This window comes from Corvus hawaiiensis, chromosome 20 (genome assembly GCF_020740725.1).
Source record: "Corvus hawaiiensis isolate bCorHaw1 chromosome 20, bCorHaw1.pri.cur, whole genome shotgun sequence".
Lineage (NCBI taxonomy): Eukaryota > Metazoa > Chordata > Aves > Passeriformes > Corvidae > Corvus > Corvus hawaiiensis.
The window spans coordinates 3,170,074-3,186,469 of record NC_063232.1 but is presented as its reverse complement, the minus strand read 5'-3'; the positions used below and the strand labels follow the sequence as shown (position 1 = coordinate 3,186,469).

General features: G+C 52.4%; 2 protein-coding genes across 4 annotated transcripts in view; one reads left to right on the top strand and one right to left on the bottom strand.

Moving 5' to 3' along the window:
* Positions 1-163: 163 nt before the first annotated feature.
* On the bottom strand, positions 164-5,946 carry TLCD3A (TLC domain containing 3A). Its single transcript, XM_048324602.1, has 5 exons — positions 5,688-5,946; positions 4,922-5,005; positions 2,672-2,885; positions 2,473-2,568; positions 164-2,041 (listed from the first exon to the last, which is right to left on the bottom strand). Exons 1-5 carry the CDS (start codon positions 5,807-5,809, stop codon positions 1,772-1,774), a joined length of 786 nt encoding a protein of 261 aa, XP_048180559.1. The 5' UTR covers positions 5,810-5,946; the 3' UTR covers positions 164-1,771.
* A 166-nt stretch (positions 5,947-6,112) lies between these two features.
* The window catches only part of VPS53 (VPS53 subunit of GARP complex), a 63,723-nt gene continuing 53,439 nt past the window's right edge, over positions 6,113-16,396 (top strand). For 2 of the 3 annotated variants that reach the window (XM_048324559.1, XM_048324558.1), the window contains exons 1-4: positions 6,113-6,228; positions 8,861-8,941; positions 9,992-10,041; positions 10,837-10,903. In XM_048324559.1, coding sequence (XP_048180516.1) covers positions 6,145-6,228; positions 8,861-8,941; positions 9,992-10,041; positions 10,837-10,903 — 282 coding nt within the window. In that variant the 5' untranslated portion in view covers positions 6,113-6,144. Of the gene's footprint in view, positions 6,229-8,860; positions 8,942-9,991; positions 10,042-10,836; positions 10,904-14,572; positions 14,655-16,396 lie in introns of those variants that run through there. The other variant, XM_048324561.1, reaches the window with a different exon arrangement.

The window sequence follows — 16,396 nt, the reverse complement described above, 5'->3', positions numbered from 1 at the left end:
GAAAGCAAGTTGGAAGCTGGGAAGCGAGTTGAGTGAGTTCAGGACAGGCAGGAACCTTTGGAAATCCGTGTGTGCTGCTCCTGCCCGGAGGTGGGGGTGCAGCAGTAACCCCACATGTAACACCCCCACCCAGCAATGAACGGCACGTGGAAGAGTCAGCCAGTGGTGTGACTCAGAGAGGAAATCTTTATTGGTCTCCTGATAGTAAATAGGGCAGTGTTAGTGCAAACTGAGGTGCCTCATTGGCTGGGGTTTTCTTTGTCCTTACGTAAGGCACGTTATTTGCAATGAAAACAGTGAGATACAACATCTGTAACGAGTTGCAAGCGCTTTGTAACATCAGCTGCTCTCGGTGGTTACTGTGACAGTGGCAGCTCTGCAACAACAACCACAGGTCGGAAGAGGCCCTTTGTATTTTTACACTCTATCCAGAACAACAGCCGTGGTTGGGATGAGATCCAACCCCCAAAAGATCCAGGTTTCCCAGAGCTCGGCTGCTGGTTTCAGACAGAATGAAAGGCACAGAGTGGTCGCAGGTCTCCGGGGCTGTGCCAGGGTTGTGCCAGTGCAGTTCCCTGCCCTGGAGCAGGCACAGAAGGCTGCAGGAGGAGGAGGAGGTGGCTGCCCTGGCTGGTGCTGGCTGCAGGGAATGAACTCAGCTGTGGTCTGATTGCACACACCCGCAGGGCTCCTGAACCCCGTGGTGCAGGGCGAGCCAGGGAGCCTATACCCATTTTGCTGTGGCTGAAAGTGGAAATGGGCTGAACTGGTGAAGGGCCAGCTCAGCATCCTGCTCCGGGGTTGCTGGTTCCTTCTGTGCAGCCCCGCTTCTGTCCCTGGCAGCCTCACGGGGGGTGGGATGGGGCTGGAGGGATGGGACTGTACAGGTACTGCCAGGGCGTGGTGGTGCCAGCTGGAGGGCAGAGCAGAGCAGGGTGTGCCAGATGGTTTTAAATACCTGCTGAGGGGATGCAGCCAGATAAAAGCAGCTGTGGTTAGGGGAGGGGAGGGAAAATTGCACCCTCTGCCAAGGAGGGGCTCTGCACAGTGCCCTGTGTGTTGATGAGACGTCGCTCTGAGACAGCAGAACCATTCCTCTGTCCTGGCATGAGCTTCTCCCCTCCAGCCCTGCTGGGAACACCAGAACTGGCAACACAGGAGTCCCCCGCAGGACTGTCAGACGCTTTTAGTGAAAAGCACCATCGAGTTAAGTGGAGCTTGAGCCCAGCAGCCACAGCAGCAGCAGGAGGTGAGGTGCATGTGGGAGGTCAGAGGCCGAACAGGGCTGTAGTGTAGAGCTGAAGTCAGTAAAGGCCAGGAACGGCTCTGCAGAGCTGTGCTGCAGCTCCAGGGCTGGCTGGGGCTGCGGCAGGTCCGGCACAGGCTCCCCATCCCCGCTGCTGGGGCCGGGCCGCTCCAGCCTCCCCGCGCAGGCTCCTGGCCGCGCTGTGCCGGTGTCCGGTGTCAGCCCCGGGAGCCGCGCCGGGGGGGGCTGCAACAAACCCCTCTCGTGTAACCCTCAGGGCGGCGGGGCCGCAGAGCTGAATCCCAGAAGGAATGTCGTGCTTCCAAGCCGGCTCCCACCCCGGCAGGAGGACACGAGGCACTGCAGCGGCGTGGGAGGAAAGCCTTCCTAGCCCCGGCTGGTGCTGTCTGGCACGGCGCTGGAGACGGGAGGCTGCTTCCAGCTCCGGCAGCCCGGCGGAATCGCTGCTCCCGATGGAAGGGCCGGGGGCTGCCCTGTGCCAGCCCCTGGCCGTTATCAGCTCCGTTATCTGCTGCGGTGGGCGGGAGAGCCGCCGTAGAGGCGGGCGGCCTTGCGGCAGATGAGCCTGAACCAGTAGAGCTGGGGGGCGATGAGGGAGGCGTTGGCGATGTTGCAGTGCAGGGGGATGCGGAACGGCACCAGGTACACCGGGATCCCCACCTGGCGGGCGTAGGCCGCGTACATGAAGGGGAAGAGGAGGATGCGGCACAGGAAGAAGGTCACCAGGATGAGGATCCCGTTCACCTTGTGCAGCAGCGTGTCCTGCATTTTGAGCTGGGGGAGGAAGGAAGTGAATGTGGGGTGAGCAGCAGCCCAGCGCTCCGGGGAACTGGCGGTGCTGGGAGCAACGGGATGAGCATCCAAGAGGGCTGGAGGAAGGGATGGAAGAGGGCGGGGGGAAGGGAGCTGAGGGCAGAGGGCTGGGGTGAGAATGAACGTGGTGCAGGGAGGAACAGGCAGGAGGGGGCAGCACCAGCCCACGGCACAGCCCCCAGGTCCGGGATGCCCCTGGGCGTGCTGGTTACTGGGGGAAAGGGATGGGACACTGGGAGAAAGGCAGCACCGCAGGGGAGATTGGGGCTACAGCTGTGGGGCTGCCCCTCTCTGAGCCACTGCCGGAGCAGAGGCTGCTGGAGCCTGGGGCAGGGAAAGGGGATGAACTGCTGTGAGGTTCCCAGCCCCGAGTCCCATCCCTCCTCACCTACCTGCATGAGGATTTTGCCCAGTGATACGAAAGGCGTGCTCAGCTCTGCTGTGAAGATGCAGCCCACAAAGAAGTCCCCCAACTCTCCCCTGAAGTGCTGTAAAGAAAGCCAGCAGTGAGCACACGGCCCTGCAGAGAGGTGGCCAGGAGCCAACACCCAGCATGTCCAGGGGGTCCTGGGCTGCTGCAGTAGCCCTCACCTGGGTGATGGGGGTGAGCACGATGAGGATGAAGAGGTGGTGGGTCACCATCAGCCGCTCCTGCAGGAGGAAGCTCCACACACTGGCCAGCGAGTGCTTCTTCTCCAGGATGCCCTTCTCCTGGCTCTTGTGCCAGTGGCAGAGGTACATGACGTAGATGTCGTAGGTCATGTAGGGAACCAGGACCCAGATGTACTCCACGGCCAGCCAGTGCCTGGGGAGGAGCAGCACACACAGAGGCATCGCAGCGGCTCTGAGCGCCTCGCGATGCTCTGGGAGGTAGAAGAGTTTTTAGGACTGAAGTGGCAGCATTTCAGTGGATTTTGAAGCTGAAAGGGGGTGGATTTTAAGTCTGTTTTGCCCAGCAGGTGCAGACTGACCCAGAGAAAAGGTGCCTGGTACATGTGGAGGACGGCTCTGGGTGCTGACCCCCTCCTGCTGGGCTGTGCCAGGCACTGAGCTCAGCCTGGCCAAACACAAACACAGCACCAAGGAAGGATCCTGATTAGCTCCACAGCCAGGTGTTTGCTGCACAGCCCAGGGGCACAGCATTTTTCGAGATCCAGCATCAACCTGACACCTTTGCATAGGTGATCTCCTCCCCTAAGCCCTGGGACCCCCAGGGCTGGTGCTTGGTGGTGGAAAACTCCCAATCCTGAGTCCCTCCTGCCTGTCACATTGCATCAGCTGGCTGCCTAACCCAGGGAGTGTTTGAGAAGCACATGGAGAACTCAGAGGGATGGCTGGCCTGGCGTTTGGAGAGTGAAGTGTGAAATATCCAATATAGGCAATAAACCCCCATGAGGCATTTGTCAGTTGGGAAATAATTGCAGGCAGCTGCCTGTTCCCAAAGCATGCTGGAATCCTGGTTGCACAATCTGGGCAGCAGCAAGCCCTGCTCTGCAGGGACACCAGCCTCCTTAAAAAGTCCTGCCTGGAATCACACTGATAAAAAAAAAAAAGAAGACAAAACCACCCAATGCTGTTGCTTGAAGAAATGTAGCTTGCGGCTCAAATCTCTTTTTGCTCTCCTGCCATCCCAAGAAAAATTCTGTTGCAGGAGTTCCTGTTCCAGATGGAAAGATGTAAGTGGTGTGAAGCAGGGGTGGCGAGTGATTGTGTTTGCAAAACTTGCCCAGGGCTTTGGAGGGCAATTACAACGCTGGTGATATAATGATTGTCTGCCTCTGTAAATAAATTGGCAAATTTTACTGCAACCTTTGTGATTCTTCCTGGCTTGCTGTCTTGCTGTCATTCTATGAGGCCTTCCCTGCTGAGCCCTGGGCTCAATTTCCTCTAGATTCAAAGAAAATCTAGGTCTCTGTCCACAAAGTGTTTGCACAGAGCCCTTGGCCTTGAGTATACCCAGGCAAGCAGACAGCTCCGGGGGAAGGAGGGCTGCTGGCAGCACCTTCCGTCTGTGTGGCTTTGGGATTCATCATCTGCCTTATCTATACAGCAGGAATTTTATTTTAGAACAAAAAGGTAACTCACAGACTGCCTGGGTTAAGCAGGTCTGAGCAATCTGGATAGATATCACCACCTAGAGCAAGGCAGGACAATTCATGTCTGTGTATTAAAGACAAGTCTGCTATGACCAGGGTGGCAGCCCTTCCTAAAAATCACCCTAAAATCCGTGTGTGACAGTCGAATTCCAGCTCGGCATAATTATATTCTTGCCTCCTGCAATCTTCTCTGCTAGTCTGGATAATAGCTCTGTTTTTAAGTCTTCTGATTACTCTATCACTCCTCCTCAGAGCCACTTCTGGGCAGTTTATCTCGGAGCACTGAGGACAAGGAAGCAGGATTTTCCTTCAAACTCCATTCTGACTTTACCATTTCTGGATTCTTTCAGAATGCTTTTTGCACCTCTAAAATCAGTTCTCATCGGGTCTGCTTGACTCTGTAGCAATTTCAGCTTCCAGCAAGGAGCCTCCCTACCCCTTCAGAGCTGATGATGTCTATGTTTTTTGCTCATACCCAGCCCATGTTACAGCCCATCCTCTGGAGGAGACTGTGCTGCCAGAGCAACCCCAGGCCAGAGCAAGCCGCTGCTGTTCAGGGGGCATACAGCCAGCACATGGCCCAACCCTTTCAGCCCAAGTGGAGAAAAGAGGAACATGAAACTGGTTTTCCTTTCCCCTTTGTACTGGCAACCCTTTGGCAGAAAACCCTCCAGCCCCGAGCTGGCTGAGCACATTCTTGGCACGCTCCCCATGGGACAGTGGGACCTGAGTGGGTCTCCGTTACCTGTCATGCACCACGTTCTTGCAGCTGAGGACAACCGTGATCCCCGACACCGTTGCCATCGTGGCTTGGACCGTTGACACCAGCCTGAAACGGAGAGAGAGGAAAGGGGTCACCCCAAATGTGACCCCACGAGGGCCGAGGCTCAGAGCTGGTGGCACTTAGACGCCCACAACGTGCACACCTCAGCGCCTCGTCACGGCGAGGACGTGTCGGGGTGACTGTGCCAGGCGCTGCCTCCTGGGGGATCCTTGCCAGATTCCGTCCCTTCCACCCCCGTGGAAACGCTGCCGGTTCCCCGTGGGCAGAGGCAGAGCTGCACCGGAGCATCCCTGCCCCGACAACGGTACCACAGTGCGGGGGTCCCGCCGGGCAGGGCCGGGCTGAGATGCCCATGCTGCGGGGGATGCCCTCCTTCGGGAGGGATGCCCGCACTCGGAGGGATGCCCGTGCTCGGGGGGATGCCCTCCCTCGGAGGGATGCCCGCACTCGGAGGGATGCCCGTGCTCGGAGGGATGCCCGTGCTCGGAGTGCTGCTCCTGCCTCCGGTCCCTGCTCCCCTCGCGGGATCTGGGCTCGGGACAGCCAAGGACTGTCCCCCGGAGCGTCGCGGGCCGGAGCACCCCCGAGTCCAGGCTTACGGCCGGCGGGTCTCGGTGCTCTCGGCCCGCCCGGATCCTTCCCGCTCCCGCTCCCCATCCCGGTCCCCATCTCGGTCCCGGCGGGTCCCGCCGCCGTGCGCGCCACCTCCCGCCGCTCCCGCCCGTACCTGCCGCTGAGGAGGATGCGGTCCTTGAGGCTCCATCCCGGGGCGGCCCAGCGCAACAACCGGATGCAGAGGATGAAGAGCCCCGGGAAGAAGGCGGAGGCGAGGGCCAGCGTCCGCCACATGGGGACGACCGCGCTGTCTCCCGCCACCGCTTGTCAACAGCCGGCCGGGCGGCGGGAGGGCCCGGCTCGGCTGAGCTCAGCTCGGCCCGGCTCAGCTCGGCTCTGCTGGGCTCGGTTCGGCTCGGCTCGGTTCGGACCAGCCCCGCCGCTCCCGCCCCCGCTCCGCCGGGCGGAGGCCCCGCCCAAACCCGGCCCCTCCCGCCCCAACCCCGCCCACCGGCGGAGCCGCGCCCCGCCAGGCCCCGCCCCGGCGGCTCAAACCCCGCCCCTCCCGGGCCCCTCCCCTCACGCCGGCCCCGCCCCGCCCGCGCGCTGCCGGCGGAAGCGGCGCCGCCATGGAGGAGGACGAGCCGGAGCTGGAGGCCGGGCTGGAGGCGGCGCTGGAGCTGGCGCCCGCCGTGCAGGCCGCCATCGAGCAGGTGCGCCGGGCGGGTCCCCCCGCGCAGGGGACAGGCGCGGGCGCGGTGCGGGGCCGCTCGGTGAGGGCCCGCGGCCGGATCTGAGCCCCTCCCTGCCGGCTCCGGGCCTTCCGCAGCTGGGCCCGGCGAGCCCCGGGCTGGCCGTGCCCGGCGTGGGGCCGAGCCCCGTCAGCCCCGGGTGGGCTCGCATCTCCCGGTGCCGGCGGTGCGAGGGCCGGGCCGGCGTTGGGGGCTGAGCGTGGCTCGTCGTGTCCCCGTCACTGTCAGACGTGGGGTGCTGGCGGTGCTGCGGCGTCTGTGTCGCTAATTGCAGACGTGTTACGTGGTGTGGAAAGCACCCCAGTGCAGCCCAGTGACCGGGCTCGGTTGAAATAAGGATGATCGAAATGTCTTGGTTTGGCTTTGGGTGAATACACAAGGGTGTTTTCACCCAGAGGGTGCTGGGCACTGCCCAGGCTCTCCAGGGAATGGGCACGGCCCCGATGCTGCCAGAGCTCCAGGAGCGTTCGGACAGCGCTGCCAGGGATGCCCAGGGTGGGATTGTTGGGGTGTCTGTGCAGGGCCAGGAGCAGGACTTCATAACCCTTGTGGGTCCCCCACAACTCAGGATATTCTATGATTCTGTGTTCCAGTGTTCCTTGAAACCCTTCTTGGCACTTAGAGTCCATCAAAATCCCGTGAGAACCCAGGGTAAAACCACGACTCTTGTCCTCTGTGACTGAGCCTGCACTGCCTGCAGCCAACCTGTGGCCAACTTCCCTGTCACAGAAGCCTGGGCAGCAGCAGTAGCCATCTCACAAAGCATCACTCAAATAAGTTTTTGCGCTTTCTTGAGTGTTGAGGCTTGTGGGTCACTTTTGGTGGCTCTTGTCGAAGAGCAAGGGGAGACCTTGGGAACTGGTAAATTAAATGGCAGCTTCTAAAGGGGGCCTAGAGCCTGTCCAGAGGAAGAATCCTCTGCATTTATGAGGTTTTGAACAGTGGAGGATCCACCACGTGCCTGGCTGAGTTATTTTAACAGGCAGTAAAGCTGTAGGAAAACATTCACATCCTGAGCACTGGGAGATGCTGAGGATGACACCACCTGCTGCTTTCCAACTTCCTCACTGGCACTTCTTGACCCAGTAATCCCGTTGTTCCTATCAGTGTTCCTGAACCAGTTTTGGGCAAAACCTGCCCAGTTCAGGTTAAATGAGCAGAGCTGGCTCAGCTGCCCTGCCGGAAGCGGGGTGGGGAGCACAGGCAGAACTGGTGCCCCACCAAACCTGGGGTGGCATTTCTGATTAATAGGTTGTGACAAACTCCTGGGAGTAACAACTCCTGCAGCTGCTCCAGCTGCCTGCAGCACTGATCTCTATCTGCAGTTTGAGTGGAGTTCCTGACCAGCCTTTATCTTCACATCTCGCCTCTTGTTTCAGCTGCTCTTAATATTTGTGGAGATTTGGGGTTTGTGGGGATTAAGTGAGTGTGAGTTATGAGCAGGACAGGCTGGGTGTGATGCTGCAGTTGTGCTCTTACAGTGGGGTGATGTCAGAGCATTCTCCTCACTCACCACGACCTCATGCATGTTTAACTGCTGCCTGCTTCTCCTCGTCTACAGGAGTGACTGGGAAAGCTGCCCAATAGGGCTGGTTCAGGCAGAATTTGCTTTTATCTCACAAAGTCACTGATTTTACAATGCAGAATGTGTAAAACAGCATCAATGCTTCATGTGCCCAGGTGAGAAGGCTTTCAGTGAGCAGGGGGATGCTAGGGGTCAGCCCTGCTTTTGCCAGGTGAGGTGTTGGCCATGGAGTGCAGAGCTCATGGCTCTGTAAATGTGGAACAAATATCAGAATCATGGAATGCTTTGGGTTGGAAGGGACCTTAAAGACCACCTCATTCCTTCCACACCTTTTACCATCCCAGGTTGCTCCAAGCCTCATCCAAGTGGGCCTTGAACCCTTGCAGGGATGGGGCACAGCTTCAGTATGGTGGCAGAGAAGGGAAAGCACCACACTTTGTGGGGACAAAAAGCAAAGCCTGGCAGTCGTGTTCGTGTTGTTTGAGCTTCTGAGGAGAGATGACATCTGTTTGCACCACAGCTGCTCTTTCCCCCTTCCCAAATCATTCAGCAGATTGTGTTTCTCTCCATCTTTTGTGAAAAGTGGCAAACCTAAGTCTCCAGAGAACTCGTACAACCACTCCTTAATTCATCACGTTTCCTATTACACGGCTGTGGAAAGCAAACCCTCTGTCACATGGGGCCTGGCAAAGCTCTTGCCAAGAGCAGGCCAGAACCTCAGTTTGCTCCCAGACAACAGCAAAAGCATCAGGATGGTTTGGGATACATGATTAATGGCTCGTGTGTCTTGGGAATTCCTGCGTGGATCATGCCAGGTCTGTATTGGAATCGTGTGTGTAAATTATCTGTGTTTATCCAGGCTGATACCCACAGGAATTTTGGGAGGTCAGAACCCTGCAGAGCACGTGGCTGTTCTACTCCTGGGCAGAGACTGGCCACTTGTTAGAGAAATGCTGTGAAACACAACTGGAGGCAGGTGTTGAAGGAATTAAAAGTAGTAGAAACTGTGTAAAGTTATAGAAATTACTGGAGATTGTTGACAGTGTTTGTTTTCCTCCCTCTCTCCAGGTATTTCCCAGCCAAGATCCACTGGACAGAGCAGATTTCAATGCTGTGGAGTATATTAATGCTCTCTTTCCCACTGAGCAAGTAAGTGATGCTCCAAGTACTCTCAGACTTTACTTTCACACTTTTTACTATCAGATTTTACTTTCACTCTTTACTATGAGGTTAACCTGATAGCAAATGACCAAAGTAGTGTTTAAACCTGTACCAAAGCCTTTTCTTTTAAAACACTAGCACAGGAAATAAAGCTATAACAATAATCCCTTCTTAAATTTGCAGCTCACTGGGTTTGCCGTCATTATGTGGTCTCTTTCCACCCAAAGTGCTTGCTGCAGTTAAAGCCCTGCTTTGATCTGTAGAAATAAATCAGTTTTCTATTTAGATGGAGTAAATTTCCTAACTTGCTGTGTGCCAAACATTGGTGAGTTCCTGGGGTTTTCAGCCGGATCAGGTGGGTGTTGCCTGTACAATGTCACAGGAGAGTTTGAGCCCTATTGTTTCTTTTGAGATTTAAAGAATGAGATTGCTGTGGGCCCACATCCTCCCTTTGTGTTCCCAACTTCAGCTCCAGGGGGAGTTTTGGATTAACCTCTTGCAAAACAGAGATGTTTCTACAGCTGAAGTTTATGTTGGGAGGCTGCTCCAACACTTACCGTGTCTGAGATCCTCTGCAGCGCTGGTGGTTTTGGCTTGCAGCTCTTGCTGGTGGTGTGGCTTGGCTTTTTTCCCTTTGCCAGCAGTGAGGAGCTGTTTCCCCCGCAGTGCCTTCATTGCATCTCCTTCCAGCCTATTTTCTGCGTATCTGGGCTCTGCAGGGGGGTCTCACCCAAAGGCAAAGGCTCTGTCCCCATCCCCACTGCCCACTGGAGGTCACTGTCACACAGTTTTGCTGACGAAGAACAAGGCAGAGCTCAGGCATGGGGGAAGCCCTGAGCTGTGTTTTTCTGCTCTTTATGATGTGACACAGAAGCAGCTGAGTTGTTGTGTCTCAGTTCCTCCACCTGTAGAACAAAGCCATTGCTCTCCTCTTCCTCGTGCCCCGTGTGATGAAGTGTTTGGGATCACAACTGACGTATTCCTCTGTAAAACATTCACCATTTCACTTCTCTCTGATTTTTTTTTTTTGTCTTCCAGTCTTTGGCAAACATTGATGAGGTCGTGAACAAAATCAGATTGAAAATAAGGTAAATATTTCTCCGTTTCATTGCATCTCAGGTGGCGTGGTCTGATTGTCAGCAAGGCTTCATAAATGCAGCTTTTGTGCTACAGCTGACAGGATTTAGTTCGCTTAAAAGGCATGGATAGGATCAGCCTGGTGTCTAATAGTGGCACAGAGACAATTATTATAATTCTTTATATTTCATCTCTATTGTATAATACGTGCCCTTCAGGCTCTTTAAGCTGATGGGTTGCAAAGTGCAGCTTTGAAAAACAACTAAGAATCAAAAAGTACCAAATTTTAGTACAGTTTAAAGGCTGAGAGAGCAAACTACCCAAAAGACTCAGTTGCCAAGAATTTATTGTTTGTGGGATAAGAATATAAATTGTAAAAACTCACTATGTATTTTTGAACTGTCATTATTGGCCCTAAAAGTACAAAATAAACACAAGTGTGCATGAAATACTTAAATTTTCTGTGCTGGTTGATATTGCCAACATGAAAGGATTGAGACAGCACTTCAACATGTGGGAAGTTGAAATGCAAACAGACAAGGGAGAGCTGACAATATTGCTTAAGGGAACAGGAATGCAAGAAACCCTGGTTAAATTAGGAAATGGATTTTTATTTTTGCAACAGGACTTTTAAATTATGCAAGACAGTGACATGGAACAGAGAGGGAGGGGGGAAATAGTGAGTTTAGCTTTGGTAGCATCAGCTTTTTTTACTTTAAATTGGTTCTGTAGCTCTCAGGATTCCCCCAGTTGTTTGGGTCAGGCATTTAAAGACTGGGTTTGACACTCGGGGCTCTTTTCTGCAGGAGGTTGGATGACAACATTCGAACTGTGGTGAGGGGACAGACCAACGTGGGACAGGATGGCAGGCAGGTACGTGCAGCCAGGAGTGCCAGGAATGTTCCCAGCTTGGGCTGCCACACTGAGGAATGGCTCTGACAGGCAAAACTCCACTGCTGTTGTTACTGAGATGTTTCTGTGCCTCTTACACTGACGAGCTGCTCACTCAGCAGCTGTTCTGACCTGCCTTCCCCTCACCCTCTGAAGGGAAGTGAATGAGGAATTGATTTAAGGATCAAAAGCAGGAGGCCTGTGTGCCACTCTGAAGCTGATGGTAGAACGAGCAGCACTGAATAGGTATGAGTACATTTGACCCCCTGGGTAGGGGCCAAGACAAGGCTGTTTGTCCTTTTCACTGAGTTGTTTGGTGAAGGGTCCCGAGTTGTTGGTCTCTGTGCTGATCACTGGCTGCCACTTCCTCTTGCAGCTCCTGTTCAGCCCTCAGGTTTTCACTTGTTTTTTGCCTGACAGATGTGTTTGCTGGGAGTACAGTATTGGTGAGCACAGCCATGGCTGCAGGAGTTGAGAGTGCTCAGCTTGGCCCCTGTGTCAGCTGGTTTTGAGGGGTCACCTGGTGTGGCTCTATTTCTTGTCCTTTTTAGAGCAGGAACATTGAACCTTGAACCATCAGTCAAGGTTCCTCAGTGACTTCTTACTATCAGACTTAAGACTGGCATGGGGTAGTGACTCTTTATTTTCCACTCCTTGCTGTCACAGCAATTGGTATCTATTTCTAATCCTATTTCTACCACAGAGCCTGTGACCTCGAGTGAATTATTTGACCTGTCTGTGCTTTTGTATTGCTTTAGAAAAACATGAGAGATGCTCATCTCTCCTAGAAGAAGTAGTTTAATCACGGATGTCTGAGTATTGCCATTAAACTGGGGATGTGCTTAGGATGTGGCTTACCTGGGAGTGGTGCTGCCTGTAATTACTGTGCAGGAATGAGACAAGAAATCAAGTGGGGAGGCAATTACAGAAATTGAGGAGGGACTGGAAACTTGTGCAGTACTTGGAGAGTTTGTCTGTGATTGGAAAGCTGATGCTGTTGTAGCCTTTTGGGCCTATTTGAGAAGATAAATCCTCTGAGAAGACCAAAAAAGAGTGGGATTGAGAAGAGCTGTGGGTGAGAATTGCCTGGAGTGCCTCAGGACTTGGAGAGAGGGATGAACACAAGCAGTGCCATGACCAGCTGTGCCCGTGGGATAACAGGAGCATTTCTGTGCCGTGGAGATTGGCAAGCTTTGTTCAGAGCTTTGTCCTGTGTCTGTGCTTTCTCATTCTTCCATCCCCTTGAAGTTCTCCAAGGCATGTGCAGATGGACCTGCACTGTGTCCTGCTCTGAAGCACCAGGAAGGCAGAGCTGTCTGTGCTGCCCTTCCTTTAGTTTGGTTGTTTAACTCCTGACTAAGTAAAAACCTTCAGGTGTGCACATGTGTGTCCACGCAGGACATGTTTCAGTTAATCACAAATGTTCCTGTATTTAGTGTGGATTTTCCTGTTTTCCCTCACTTTGCTGCTTTGTAAGGTAGAAGCAAACTTTAAGACAGATGTCAGGGCTTGCAGTTGCATGGGCTGAGGCCAGACAATCTCCCAGGAGCACAACTGTTGTTTCTTACTTTGAGATCCTGACAAATACTGAAACCATTCAATTATTTAAAGTGTTACTTCTCTGGGAAGAAAAACAGTTTGATTCTGAAATGCTGTGAGCTTTTTCTTTCTATGTTTCTAATCCAAGCCCATCATTTCACACCTGGATATGCATTTTTTTAATGTGAATTGTTGGAACCAGACTGTTGGAGTGGCAGGATTTGTCACCCCAGAATCAGAGGAAACCTAGAAGAAACATTTGCTGTTCCTGTCACTCCTGCACTGTGTTCCCTGAGTATCCTGGGTGCTGTGGGGGAGTGAGGCAGCCCTTTTCACATGACCACCCTGTTGATAGCAGATTGTGGGGGTGAAAACCTTGTTTCCCAGCTTCAGCTGCCTGTTCCTGTGCTGAAAAGGGCCTTTGTTTTACCAGCATATTCTCAGAGGAATCAAGGACACTTGGAAATGTTTTTATAGAGCAGAAGGCCTGACTTCTCCCACTTGGAAAGGATGGGTTTTATTTTCCAGTGCATGATAAGAAATTGTTTTGAAACAACTGAAAACAAGGTGCTGTTAAGGCAAATCAGTTCTGTGCTTGGAAGGGAGTTGGTGCTGCTGCTTCCCTTACTTACTTTCTCTGGTAATTTGGTCCCACAGCAAAATTAAGTTCTTCCTTCTACTGATCTTGTATTCTTACTAAATTTGTGGGAAACTTGTATCCTCGAGACCAGTATTCCCCTGCAGAATGGGATTGACACATCCACATGGATAGATAGTGTCACCCTGTGAGCCTCTCCCTTAGGCAACACAGGATGAAAATCATTATTGCATTTTATCATCATAACCACAACTGCAAGCCACCCTTGATTAGTAAGGAAACAGTTGGCAACCAGCTTTTGCAAGAGGTTTGAAACAAAGCTTAAAAGCATCCACATCAATAAGTTTAATCTCTAATCTTCTTCCATTTGTAACTCTTACCATAAGAGATGCCTACAGCCTGTAGTGCACAGTACTTGCAGCAGGCTGGCTTTTGGAAAAGCCAGAAATTTTTGGAAAATTCCTGTCTTTTGGTTTCCATCCCTTGGCACACTGAGATCCAAGAGGAGCACTGCAATCCACGGTCTCTTTGAAAGCCTGTGCCGTAAATAAAAGTGCATCTGAACTCTGATTTTGTGGCTGCTTGAATTTCAGTGGGAGATCAGGATCCTGTGTATTTAACTGCAGGATTGGGCCTGAAAGGTGTTTTGCAAAAACTTCTTCCCTTCAGTCACATTTCTCTCCTAACAACCCCTGATACAAACTGTGTTTGCCAGCGTTGCCTGACTGCGTTGTGTTGGAGATGTCCTTGTCTGAGGGGTAAATAAGAGTTTGAATAAACATCCTTTCAGTCTCTGACTTCCTTCCAAAGGAAATACAAACCTTGGATGCAGTGGCAGAAGAAAAAAAAGTTAAGTCAAAGCAAGCCAGGAGGGGGTTTTTTGCTGAGTCCCTGCCCTCAGCTGTCTGTGCTGCCCTTGCAGGTGAGGGAGCACCTGGAAAGCTCAGCCTTGGCTTTCCCATCTCCTGTCAGCCAGAACTGCCCAAAAAATGGTTGGGAATCTTGTGTAGCCGCCTGATTCATGTGCTGCCCAAATTACTGGGGTTTACCATCAGCCTTCCCAGTCTCTTTTTTAGAGACCAGTGATCCAGGCAGGTTCCTAAAAGACAAGCTGAGGTTATCAGCCTTGGCAGATTGGGGTTTTTTTGGAGGGGATTTTTTGGGTTATTTACCAACTGAGCCCAGCAAAGAGCTTTCCCTGTCTGGTGGAGGAGCCTTGTAGAGAGCTGCACCTTCCCAGCTGTCCAGGAGAGGGGAGCCCAGCCTTGGTTTTGAGAGCAGGATAACGTTTTGCTGATATTTGATGGCGAGGGAGCGCTGCCAGCAGAGACAAATCTGGGTAGTGCTGCATTTTTGTCCCAGTCAGAAGAATCTAAATCCCAGTCTGACCCAGTGGGGAATATGGAGTGTGCAGCTATGAAAATGTGCTCTCTGTGCTCCCTGAGGAAAAAGAGACCTTAGGGATAGGAAGTCCAAAATTCTAATTGCAGATCCAGCTGCTGTGCTCCCTGTGATGGAGTCTCCTGTCCTGTCTGGGCTGGGATAATGTTTGGGATTACACTCCTGCCTACTGAGATGATGGAACAGGGCTTTGAGGTGAGTTGTAGCTATGAGAAGGCATTTCAGTAAGAAATTTTCATGTAAGAGTAGCTTTTTATAGTCTATCAGCTTTTAAATTGTTCCCCAAGCAGTCTTGCTCACATACACGTGTGTGTATAAATTGGCAGCAAGGTGTCTGAAAAAACAGATTCTGAGTCTAAAAATAAAGGCCATGAAATAGATGTGGCCCCACAAGGGTTATTTAAGCAGCTCTAAAGACAGGAATGCCCCCTTCTCCACAAAGCATAGCGTTTCTCGGTTCAAAGCATCTGCCTTTTTGAAATTTTGCCCTAGAATTTCCTCCAAATGCAAAAACCTTAAAATAGTCTGGCTCATTTGGCTTCCCCTTCCTGGTGCGATATTTCAGTAAAATCTGCAGACAATGCCCTGAACCTCAGCAATTATCTCACTAATGGTCCTTTTATGGGAGGAAACAACAGCCGTGGGTGGAACATTCCTCTGTAGGGCGTAACAAAATTTTCCTTGGGAGTCCCAGACTTGGACTATTTTGGATGCCTTGGGAGAGGCTGGGAATGCAGGAGCTGCTGTGGTTCAGTTGTAACAGTTTCTAGGGAGCCAGCGCGATGCGATTTTTCCTCTGTGAGGTTTTTTTCTCAGAGCTGCTGCTGCTGAACCCAGAGTGTGGGCTGACCTTGCTGAGAGCTGCAGTCCAGTTGTGGCATAATTTCCTCTCTGCCCTAGGGTGTAGTATAAAAAGTTCCCATAGATTTTTCCACGGAGCGTTTAACGCACTCCGTACGGTTTGGTGTGTCACTCCTCAGCTGTGTTTATTGCTGGAGCTTCTGCACGGACTGCCTGTAATTTTTTTGACAGTTGCTGACATGCCTTTACTGGTTGTTTGGCTGAAGCTGCTTCACCTATCAGGCTTTTGTCCTTGTAATAAGTAGCCTCTGCATTTGCTGCTGGTTTAACCCTTGACAGTGTCTGTGCAACCAGGATGAGGTGCCTGGGTGGGTAAAGGTGAGGTAGATTCAGCTGAAATCCATATTGGAAAGAATTGAGAGCCCCAGAGGAGTCCCAAGATCCCAAATGGATTTGAATCTGAATAAAGCCCAACAAACTTTTTTTCTGTTATCTCTGGTCCATCTTCCCTTTCCTGCCCTGTGCACACAACATGCCTAAATGACTGAAGTTGCATCAAGTAAGGACTGTGTTTCAAAGAAAAATGGGGTTTATTGCTTAATGTGTCTGACTCCATTAGGGTCTGGCTCAATTAGTGCTAGAACAAAGTTAGGTGTTAACTAGAAGAGCAAATGGATGTGCTTGGGCTGGGAAAAGCTTTGGATGTTTCTCATGGCTGAAGATACTGGCTGATAACTTGGATTGCTTTGGTTGGCTCCTTCTTTGTTTTGCTCCATGAAAACAGTGATATATATTTTCTTTCTCATAACTCCAGCAGTACAAGAGAAGGGATGGCAGCTGCTGTGGTCAAATAACATGAATATATCCTTGCTGTCCAGCCTGAGCCCAGACAGTTCAACTGGCCATCCCATCCTTTGGTCAGCCAGGGCTGTCCTTTCTCCTGGCATGGGAAAATGAACATCTGGGCTCTGCAGCTCTGGGGAGACTCCAACTGCCTGCCCTGCCCTGGGTGTGCTGCAGTGTCTGGCAGTGTTGAAGCCTGTGGAAGGAGGAGGCTGTGTCTGGCAGAGAAAAATGCCCACAGGTTGTGGGTTTGACAAGGTCATAGCTGGAAGTACATTAAATACTCCTTTGGT